The 11,308-nt window shown below is 46.1% G+C and overlaps 1 protein-coding gene across 4 annotated transcripts; it reads left to right on the top strand.

The window, feature by feature from the left end:
• Window positions 1–208: 208 nt before the first annotated feature.
• LOC115107553 (hippocalcin-like protein 1) lies at window positions 209–11,181 on the top strand. 4 transcript variants are annotated; one of them, XR_010460843.1, is made up of 5 exons: window positions 209–432; window positions 6,935–8,313; window positions 9,587–9,692; window positions 9,971–10,751; window positions 11,037–11,181. XR_010460843.1 is itself a non-coding variant. In XM_065008653.1 (4 exons), exons 2-4 carry the CDS (start codon window positions 7,936–7,938, stop codon window positions 10,066–10,068), a joined length of 582 nt encoding a protein of 193 aa, XP_064864725.1. In that variant the 5' UTR covers window positions 209–432; window positions 6,941–7,935; the 3' UTR covers window positions 10,069–11,010. The 4 variants fall into 4 exon arrangements, 3 of the variants coding, with proteins under 3 accessions (XP_064864725.1, XP_064864723.1, XP_064864724.1); XM_065008653.1 differs by lacking the exon at window positions 11,037–11,181 and having other exon boundaries at window positions 6,941–8,313; window positions 9,971–11,010; XM_065008651.1 differs by lacking the exon at window positions 11,037–11,181 and having other exon boundaries at window positions 9,971–11,010.
• Window positions 11,182–11,308: the final 127 nt, after the last annotated feature.

Below are 11,308 nucleotides of genomic sequence, written 5' to 3'. Positions count from 1 at the left end.
TCAGCAGAGCAAATCTTGTGGTAGCGAGTGTGGATTGTTCTATATCCAAGTAGGAGGGGCCTTTTGGCAGTAATATATTTGAGAATTTATTACCGAAGGCCTACATACATTCCATTGCGGGAAAGGGTTTAAAAAAATAAATAAAGTAGCCTATCAAATGCCACTAAGAGGCAGTATAAAAGTAAAACGACTGCTATTAGATAGAAAAGACATCCCCCACGAGAGAATTGGGCGAGTCCGGGTAAAGCAGAGCAGCCGTGTATGTGTCGTATATCATGCAAAATGAGGAACCAGCGTTGCATGAAGAAGTTGTTTATCCTGATCTCTGAATATATTTTAAAACAGAACTTCCTTCAAAAATACTTTTTAGTTGTGTAGTTCTTTCAATAGTTTAATGTTCAGACTGAATACGGTTGCTTATACCATCTCAAGGTAATTGTAACCTTAATTTACTTGAGTTGAGTTTTTCTGTTGAAGCGTTAGAAATAAAAGTTAACGGTATTGAGCCGCAACTTGGACACAACCGGACTGAATAGGCCTACCCATCTTCAGCCGACAGCACAACATCGTATGCCAGGACTAAGTATAAAACGTTGAGTTTGTTGACAGTTCGATATTTATTTTAATAATTTTATATGCTCGATGTTGGCTCAATATGGCGATGCATTTATGTGCATAATCTAGCGTCCTTCAGACTGTAGTTTAAAATCGGCAACTTTCTTGCCATGGTTAGATATCTGATCACGCGTCTGTACATCTTGTCACAGTGGTGTTTTCTATAGCAGAGAGAAGCTTATATGGGGGTTATTGTGGACTAGGAAAATAGAGTGGCATATTATCTGCTTTATGTAAGGTGTGGCAATAGTCAAAGTCGATGTCATAGCTTTTTTTTGTTGGAAATATAAAATAATGTATAAAAACATTGAGAGGATTATGGTTGAAGACATTGAATCATTTTTCCCCCAGCAGATATTATCACATTGTGTCATATTCTACACAATAATATTTTTTTTCTCTCAAGTCACTGTCATTTATTTGGAGATAACAGAACAGGATGTTCAGAAGGTATCAGGTACAACTAGTACTAGAATGAACCCTCTTTTCTAACAAGTAGAATTCAGATATGTGTCTGTGGTTCTATGTGTTCCATTCATATCTGCAATGCTTTGAATGCTGTGCCCAGTTGGAGACGTGCCCCAGTCGTTAGTTACTGCCTCCTCCCTTGCATAAGTCAGCCTTAGCGCCATGGTGTTGCCGTGGAGACAGGTGTGTCAAGGGACTATATATGTCTGCTACAGTTCATGCTTTTCTGACACTGCCTCAGTAAACCTGACACACAGATGGAAGTGAGAATGGTTTGGAAATGTCTTTTCCCCCTCCTCGATCAAATACTGGGTCATCTCCTGACCTAGCTTTTCTCAAAAGTCTCATCACAGCCAACTTTGACAGAGGTGTGAATGAGTGACTAACGGTAGTCTTCCATAAAGACGTTGAGTTCATATTTACATATTTATATATTTAATTGAAGCCCAGTCAGCTTCACAGCATGCTACGGTAATGAGATTTTCAATGCCAGTACGCTGTCTAACTGGGTTCTCTCTCCCCAAGCACATCACATGATGGATTGGCTATTTGCATTCCCAGCAAAACGCTATGATAAATACAGACGGACCAAATAGTATTTTCTCTGTCCAATCCATCTCTGGAGCAGTAGTTAGCAATGGGAAATGGGCATGTTGACGCCCCCTGACAGACATCATTAAACGGCGCGCCATTGCCAACAATGCTATTCTGGGGGGATACTGGGAATTCTCCAAATGGTTAACAGCCTGCTGTTTGTTTTGAGTGTGATCATCTGGTTCACTGCAGCCGGAGAGAGATGGTGCTTTGTGTTTGGGGGAATCGTTTGACACCAGTCAGGGTCTCCCCCGGCATGTGATGATGTCACTAAGCCTGCCTGTAGGGGATGGGGTCTCCCCCGGCATGTGATGATGTCACTAAGCCTGCCTGTAGGGGATGGGGTCTCCCCCGGCATGTGATGATGTCACTAAGCCTGCCTGTAGGGGATGGGGTCTCCCCCGGCATGTGATGATGTCACTAAGCCTGCCTGTAGGGGATGGGGTCTCCCCCGGCATGTGATGATGTCACTAAGCCTGCCTGTAGGGGATGGGGTCTCCCCCGGCATGTGATGATGTCACTAAGCCTGCCTGTAGGGGATGGGGTCTCCCCCGGCATGTGATGATGTCACTAAGCCTGCCTGTAGGGGATGGGGTCTCCCCGGCATGTGATGATGTCACTAAGCCTGCCTGTAGGGGATGGGGTCTCCCCGGCATGTGATGATGTCACTAAGCCTGCCTGTAGGGGATGGGGTCTCCCCGGCATGTGATGATGTCACTAAGCCTGCCTGTAGGGGATGGGGTCTCCCCCGGCATGTGATGATGTCACTAAGCCTGCCTGTAGGGGATGGGGCCTCCCCCGGCATGTGATGATGTCACTAAGCCTGCCTGTAGGGGATGGGGTCTCCCCCGGCATGTGATGATGTCACTAAGCCTGCCTGTAGGGGATGGGGTCTCCCCCGGCATGTGATGATGTCACTAAGCTTGCCTGTAGGGGATGGGGTCTCCCCCGGCATGTGATGATGTCACTAAGCCTGCCTGTAGGGGATGGGGTCTCCCCCGGCATGTGATGATGTCACTAAGCCTGCCTGTAGGGGATGGGGTCTCCCCCGGCATGTGATGATGTCACTAAGCCTGCCTGTAGGGGATGGGGTCTCCCCCGGCATGTGATGATGTCACTAAGCCTGCCTGTAGGGGATGGGGTCTCCCCCGACATGTGATGATGTCACTAAGCTTGCCTGTAGGGGATGGGGTCTCCCCCGGCATGTGATGATGTCACTAAGCCTGCCTGTAGGGGATGGGGTCTCCCCCGGCATGTGATGATGTCACTAAGCCTGCCTGTAGGCCATGTGTAAGGTAACGAGCTCCAAGGCAACGGTCACCAACACTGGGGTTAGGGGTTACTAGAGTCATGTGTGATTTACTGGACCTGGTGATTTGCTACATACCGTTAGAAATGGAAGAGAGTGGAACTTCCGGGGGTCAGAGGTGGGCAGGACTCCCCAGTCGTGGAAATGCATGCCGTGTGGAATCTGGAAGCTGTGCAAATATTTTCATTAGCCAGTGGAAAAAGTGGAACAACGGCAGCCATGGTTATTGGGTAAAGGGTTGATCGGGATGGGGGGCTTCTACAGACTACAGTAAGTGGTAGGGGGGCTTCTACAGACTACAGTAAGTGGTAGGGGAGGGGCTTCTACAGACTACAGTAAGTGGTAGGGGGCTTCTACAGACTACAGTAAGTGGTAGGGGAGGGGCTTCTACAGACTACAGTAAGTGGTAGGGGGGCTTCTACAGACTACAGTAAGTGGTAGGGGGGCTTCTACAGACTACAGTAAGTGGTGGGGGGGGCTTCTACAGACTACAGTAAGTGGTAGGGGGAGCTTCTACAGACTACAGTAAGTGGTAGGGGGGTTTCTACAGACTACAGTAAGTGGTAGGGGGGCTTCTACAGACTACAGTAAGTGGTAGGGGGGCTTCTACAGACTACAGTAAGTGGTAGGGGGGGGGCTTCTACAGACTACAGTAAGTGGTAGGGGGGCTTCTACAGACTACAGTAAGTGGTAGGGGGGCTTCTACAGACTACAGTAAGTGGTAGGGGGGCTTCTACAGACTACAGTAAGTGGTAGGGAGGGGGGGGGGCTTCTACAGACTACAGTAAGTGGTAGAGCCAGAGCAACAAGAGAAAGACTGTTGCCGTGTTACTGACAGGAAAGGCAGACATTGGTTGTGTCCAAAATGGCACCCTATTCCAATGTAGTGCGTTACTTTTGACCAGGTTCCATAGGGCTGTGCACTAGACCTAAATAAGGAATAGGGTGCCTTTTGGGACGCAAGCATTGAATGTGAAATAATAATCTCACGGGGCTCATGGTGTGAACGTGCTGTGGAAGGAATCTAGGTTTAATAGGGGACAACCAGTTTCACAATCTCAGGCCTAATGGATGTCACTGGAGTTCATATGTGAACTTAGTGAGGCCTGTTCTTTTCCCACAAACAAATAAAAAGTGTGGTTCTATCGGCATATGAAAAGACGCAAACTAAACCATTTTTTTCTGGTCGGTAAAAAAAAAGCATCATCTTACAACAGAGAGCACAATGAACCGTCTGCACTTCACATAGGAGTGACGCCAACTGCTTGAATACCTGCTGGAACGCAATGGGGAAAAATAGCAAAGGGATAGTTCACCCAAATGACATATTGGTTTGCTTACCCTGTAAGAAGTCTATGGACAAGGTATGACAGCAATCCAAATAGCACCAGTCAGTAACATTTTCTACCATCTCCTCCATGATAAAGTCTACAAGGAGGAAGGGAAACTTCATTATACTGCCACCTTCATGCCATAAAGACAGATAAAGACAAACTGCAACATGCTGACGTGGTACCACACTTCATACCATTTTTTTGTGGTAAAAGCTGTGAATGTTGGCTCAAACATTAATAATCTGTTAAGTGAATGTTGCAGTTTGTTTGAATCACAGCCAAATACTTTCTATACACAAGAAAACAGGGCTAGATTGCCATCCCAACTTCTGTTCACGGCACTGAATACATCATTTCAATTGGCAGTATTAGGCTAAGGTTCTAGCTGTGAAAACACCTGTCAAATGTAATGCTGTGTAACCTGCCAAGCACCAGACTGGGTAGATATCTGCCACGGTATGTGCATGACTACCATTTTGTAGAACTTATTGTTCTAGGCTTGAGAGGAGATCCGCATGGCTTACAGTTCTTCCCTATGTTGCTCCTTTTCAGTAAGACATCCGCAAAGGAAGACATTGCTCATAACAAACATATGCCCATCCTTCACTGTGTGTAAACCTGCATTGCTATCCAGCAAAATCTTTAAAAATTACTACATGACAGTGTTTCTATAGTGTTGTGCTATATAATGCATTATCATACACCAGTTTGATAAAGTGGATACTTCATGGGCATCTATTGGAGTGTAGGCTACTAAGCGTTTTTTTTAAACTTTAAAATTAGAAGTAAAAAAAATAACAGCCATTTCTATTTGGAATGGAATCTTTTCGGATGTCTTGTGGGTTTGTGTGCAAGTAGGGAATAAATAGCAACGCCTGTGTTTATGTCTGACCTAGCCCTGCCAAGCACAGTGAGCTGGCGTGGAAAACCGTCCATGTGACCCAGTCCAGGGGAGGCGCTGCCTGTTGCTTCCCGGGGGTGTTAAACTCTGGGGCCAGAGGGTGCGGTCGGGCTCTGGATGGGTGTGTGTGTCTGTGATGTTTCATTCCCAGCTTTGCACAGCTGTAAACCAAGCTAGGGCTAGTGGTGGTGTGACAGGGAGAGTTCAGGCTACTCCCAATCCACTCGCCCCCTTAGAGCTCCGTTTACATTGCGACTCAGATCGAGAAAACTGCAGGAAATTACATTAAGGACTGTGTACATTAAGGACTCTCGAGACAAGAGGCCTTTCGAGAAGCTTGTTAGAGCACAGTCACGAGCCCAATTAGTTTCTGTCCTCTGCTACTGTCTCTGGTATAATCTGTCCTGTGCCAATAACCTCAGAGGACAGAGAGAAAGAGAGGTAAACAGAGAAAGAGAGGTAATGAGAGAACAGGATCATATGACCTTTCCTCTCTCTGGCCAATAAAAGCTTTGTTGGTAATGTGCAGGGAGAGGAAGTGTTATATAATGTGTCATTAAATGTGTGCCATGTGTGTGCAGTCACCGCGGCTCCCATGGTATAGCCTACCTAGAAATTAGGGTTTTCCTTTGATACATATTACTTTTTCTATTGCAAGTTCTCTCTCTCTCTCACACACAAGGATACATGCACACCACGTACGCGTGCACACACACACTTTTACAATGATGCCCTCAAAAAGGCCCTGCAGTGGCAAATTTCTTTCAATTTTCCCAGTAGGCTAATTAGATGCGTTCTCTTGTGAATCTGTGTTAAAAAAACAACCAATATGCTGTGATGCCAGATACCCTGTTATTCCCCTCCTTTTCACACACTTTCTTTCTTTCTCTCCCTCACTCTCCCTTGCACATACATACATACACACACACATACAACTGAAGACCCCTGCCTGTGTGGGTAACTGCCTCCCACGTGGCCTAACCTAGTTACCTGGATTATGTAATGGTTGGCTGGCTTCTGAGGTAACAACAGCTTCTTGTGCCGTGCTGACCTTTTTGAGAGACAAGACTGATGTATTGAATCCTAGAATGCTCCCAGCCACTCTCCTTCCATCGCATGGCAAACGGTCGATAAATTCTCACTGTGTGAGGGCATTCAAATGGTTGCCTCGGAGACCAGGTCTCGCCCTCCCGAGTGGCACTCGGAGCATCTCAGTTGTCATCTTATCAGTATCACTCTGCCACCGCTCATAGGCTGTTCAAAGCCTCTTCGGTCAAACGTTATAATTAAGCAATAACACACAAGTGGGTGTGGTATATATACCACGGCTAAGGGTTGTTCTTAAGCACGACGCAACGCGGAGTGCCTGGATACAGCCCTTAAAAGTGGTATATTGGCCATATATCACAAACCCCCGAGGTGCCTTATTGCTATTATAAACTGGATACCAACGTAATTAGAGTAGTAAAAATAAATGTTTTGTCATACCCGTGGTATACGGTCTGATATACCACGGCTGTCATCCAATAAGCATTCAGGGCTCGAACCACCCAGTTTATAATAACCATCATTCAGTGAATCAACATTGGGCTGTTTGAGGTGGTTCTTCAACCTCAAGTTATTACACAACATCCAGACAAATTGGTTTAATCAAAACCGCACCATCACTGGTTTCACTTGATGTTCCTAATGAGAGTGTTTCATTTCCCGTAGGAACAGAGGAAGAGGACATTGATCGAGCAGCCAGCCAGCAGACAGACATCTTGAGGAGAGCAGAAGGGGACCTGCAGCCAGACAGACAGACATCTTGAGGAGAGCGGAAGGGGACCTGCAGCCAGACAGACAGACATCTTGAGGAGAGCGGAAGGGGACCTGCAGCCAGCAGACAGACATCTTGAGGAGAGCAGAAGGGGACCTGCAGCCAGACTGACAGACATCTTGAGGAGAGCAGAAGGGGACCTGCAGCCAGCAGACAGACATCTTGAGGAGAGCAGAAGGGGACCTGCAGCCAGACAGACAGACATCTTGAGGAGAGCAGAAGGGGACCTGCAGCCAGACAGACAGACATCTTGAGGAGAGCAGAAGGGGACCTGCAGCCAGCAGACAGACATCTTGAGGAGAGCAGAAGGGGACCTGCAGCCAGACAGACAGACATCTTGAGGAGAGCGGAAGGGGACCTGCAGCCAGCAGACAGACATCTTGAGGAGAGCAGAAGGGGACCTGCAGCCAGCAGACAGACATCTTGAGGAGAGCAGAAGGGGACCTGCAGCCAGCAGACAGACATCTTGAGGAGAGCAGAAGGGGACCTGCAGCCAGACAGCAGACAGACAGACATCTTGAGGAGAGCAGAAGGGGACCTGCAGCCAGACAGACAGCAGACAGACATCTTGAGGAGAGCAGAAGGGGACCTGCAGCCAGCCAGACAGACATCTTGAGGAGAGCAGAAGGGGACCTGCAACCAGCCAGACAGCAGACAGACATCTTGAGGAGAGCAGAAGGGGACCTGCAGCCAGCCAGACAGACATCTTGAGGAGAGCAGAAGGGGACCTGCAGCCAGCCAGACAGCAGACAGACATCTTGAGGAGAGCAGAAGGGGGACCTGCAGTCCTGCGTGGTGGAGATTAGGTCCCAAGACTAGCAGCCCAGTAGACTTTCACCGTAATTTAACCAGGAAAGACCCTTGAGGTTCTAAACTTTGTTGCAGAGAGCTAGTCATGGGGAAACAGAACAGCAAACTGCGTCCCGAAGTACTGAACGACCTGCGCGAGAACACAGAGTTTTCTGACCACGAGCTTCAGGAATGGTACAGAGGCTTCCTCAAAGACTGCCCCACGGGCCACCTGACCGTCGAAGAGTTCAAGAAGATCTACGCCAACTTCTTCCCGTATGGCGACGCTTCCAAGTTCGCCGAGCACGTCTTCCGGACATTCGACACCAACGGCGATGCCACCATTGACTTCCGGGAGTTCATCATTGCGCTGAGCGTTACGTCGCGCGGTGGCCTGGAGCAGAAGCTGCGCTGGGCCTTCAGTATGTATGACCTGGACGGGAACGGTTACATCAGCCGGGCTGAGATGCTGGAGATTGTACAGGTGAGATGTAGTCTACCAATGAGGTGAGGTGGTTCTGATGGCTCAGTGAACCTTTTTCAATAAACCTCTGAGGGTTTTCCATTGAGTGTCCCAACAGGAATAGCAGTCCCAACAGGAATAGCCAAAGAACTATGTTTAGTTCTAGGAAGCAGCTTTTATTCTAACAGTACATGGTGCTATCAGTACCAGGGTTGTGGGTGTGATTCCTGCATGTACCACATATTCTGAATATGTGTCATTGTCAATGTTGATAGTTCTGTCTGTTGCTTTGGATAACAATGACTGATAGATAGATGGCCATATTAATGGTAGACATGTCGATATGTCGTTGCATGCACAAAGTCAGGACAATATCCGGTCAATTTCCGCAACAACTAATCACAAGGCTAAACTTCTTTGATGTTTTGATCCCATCCCTTGAAAAAGAAAAGGAAAGCCTCACTCTAGGAGCTCAGATGCAATCATTTAATAACCAAGGTTTTGATAGACAAGCTGTCTGGATCTGAGCTTCTTTTCTTTCTCAAGTGTTCTACTCTGCTAGCCAGCACTTCGCCTAAACAGGTGTGCGTTTCTTTCACTGTAGCGTGAAGCGCACCCGTGCAGATACTCTGTGTGACCATGTGAGAGAAAAGTCTTGCATGGCGCTCATCTCAATATCTGCGGTGCTGCTCGTTGCAACGTCATCTCGCTGAGTCTACCTTTAAATTGCCATACTTTTCACTGTGGATTCGGAAGACATTCGACGGGATCTCTCTCTCTCCTATTTACGACTTTTCTTTTACTGTATATATCTGAGTGATATGTTCTTTATTACTCACATCCGTGATATCATAAACATATTTTCACCACAAGTCATGAACATTGGCTGCTACTTGTTCTCCTTTTATGATCCTTTATCAACATGGTGATATTTGCTCTCCCCACCGTCGTGGCCTGAGCAGCATGTCCCGTATCAGTGTTGGCTCAGGCGATTGTGTGTGGTGCTGATACAAACGAACCTGAATAAACAAATTCCCTTGTTAAAGTGTCCTCAGACCATATGCTCCTGTCTCATTGATATTTTTTATAAAGCCAGAGACCCCGTGAGGATTTTTCCAGGTGGTAACCTGACTGCAGAATAGTTCCATTGTGACAGAGAACATGGAATATTTCTTTGCGATTTGTTTAATGGTCAAACTGTATACACATTGATTCTTGAAGAATGTAACTCTTTAATACTTTATGAGCTTAATGAAACTGTTTTGCCCAAGATACATTCTTCTTCCTTCCGCAGGCGATCTACAAGATGGTGTCCTCAGTGATGAAGATGCCAGAAGATGAGTCGACGCCAGAGAAACGGACAGATAAAATCTTCAGACAGATGGACGTAGACAAAGACGGTGAGTTTTTCTTTGCTTTTAAACATCTCGTTCTTTGACTTGTTCTAGTGACAATCATTTACAGTGCAAACTTGAGTCCACAAAACCCGAGCCTACAGTATGTCTTGAATGGGTATTTCACTTGAGCTCTCATGTGCTATGTCTGTGTATTGAAACCGTATGGATTTCTGGTGACCTCGTTCAGAGGTTTTTTTCCCCCCCTGCTGTGCAAATAATGTGATTTTTGGTGTTTATAGTGTAGTGTGTGTTGCTAACCTGGGGTCTCTTCTGGACTATAGGCAAACTCTCTCTGGAGGAGTTCATCAAAGGTGCCAAGAGTGACCCTTCCATCGTCCGGCTCCTTCAATCTGACCAGGGGACCTCTCGCCAGTTCTGAAGACACACACACATAGTTCTGAAGACAGGAAAGTGGAGATCACTGTATCATCCCCCATCCAACACACACACATAGTTCTGAAGACAGGAAAGTGGAGATCACTGTATCATCCCCCATCCAACACACACACATATGAGAAAGAGGTGGAAGAGGCACAGTTGTCATTACAACACCCATATCAGGCAGCCATTTTATATTCTCTCATTCCATGTCTTGTTGTTTACATCATCAGTAGTTCCCTAGCCTGATCCCAGATCTGTTTGTTCTCTCTATTGCATGGAGTTGGCTAGACAGAACAGATCTGGGACCAGGATAGCAGTTTCCAATATCCCAATGCAGCGGTTTCATGCATTCTACAGCGATATATGTTTTCCATCATGAAACAAATTTTACACCCACAGTACCACTGAATAGACTTATGACATTTCCTTGCAAATGTTTTACTTAATGTTTTATTTTTGCTTGCCGTACTTTAGTCAAGGTGAAGTGCCATATCTAAATATTTGTACTGAATGTATTATTACACTAAGTATTATGACTTTTTCCCCTGATGTGTCACAGTAAGAAGAAATCAACCAAAACCAATATTTTGTACGTCAACCTGGAGCGGCAGGTAGCCTAACAATTAAGAGCGTTGGGACAGTAACTGAAGGGTTGCTGGTTTGAATCACCGAGCTGACTAGGTAAAAAATAAATCATAATCTGTCGATGTACCCTTGAGCAAGACACGTATCCCTAATTATCTGCTAAATTACTAACACGTAAAAACCATGGGTCGTCTCATTGCGACCTTTGCTCTAAATGTAATATTAGTTAGGAACATTCAAAAATGTTTTTCACTATATACCGTTTCTGCAGCACAGGAATTTTGAAAATGAATGTTTTAATACCCAGCTGTATAGAAAGTTCCAGTGATGTTGTATTAAAACCAGTATATTGTAATGTTTTGCAGTCACTGGTTTGTTTAGCTCCACAGGGCTTGCCAACAGAGTGGATTATCCCAGGTCCCAATAAGCACACTGTGGGGACACTGACCCCGAAAACTACACCGAAAACGTGTTGTTTTTAGCCTGCTGCTCCAGAAGCACATCAGAAATAAAAAAACGAATGCAACTTTGTTGTTTACTTCAGACTTCTTTATGGTAACAAAAAAAAAGCTCTGCAACGCAAGTCTTGCTTCACTAATATGCTGCTTTTACACTTTGTGTATCTGGGATGTCATGAGTACAGTGGGTTGGTT

Source organism: Oncorhynchus nerka, linkage group LG24, assembly GCF_034236695.1.
Source record: "Oncorhynchus nerka isolate Pitt River linkage group LG24, Oner_Uvic_2.0, whole genome shotgun sequence".
NCBI classification, from domain to species: Eukaryota; Metazoa; Chordata; class Actinopteri; order Salmoniformes; family Salmonidae; genus Oncorhynchus; species Oncorhynchus nerka.
Note: the sequence above shows the minus strand (reverse complement) of the source record. Positions and strands in the feature narration are given on the sequence as shown.

Bases quoted from the DNA above. Each gene is read 5' to 3' on its own strand.
- LOC115107553 (XM_065008653.1), top strand. From the start codon at position 7,936: ATGGGGAAACAGAACAGCAAACTGCGTCCCGAAGTACTGAACGACCTG. The intron at 8,314-9,586 runs GTGAGATGTAGT...TTCCTTCCGCAG, and splicing joins AGATGCTGGAGATTGTACAG to GCGATCTACAAGATGGTGTC. The intron at 9,693-9,970 runs GTGAGTTTTTCT...TCTGGACTATAG, and splicing joins GATGGACGTAGACAAAGACG to GCAAACTCTCTCTGGAGGAG.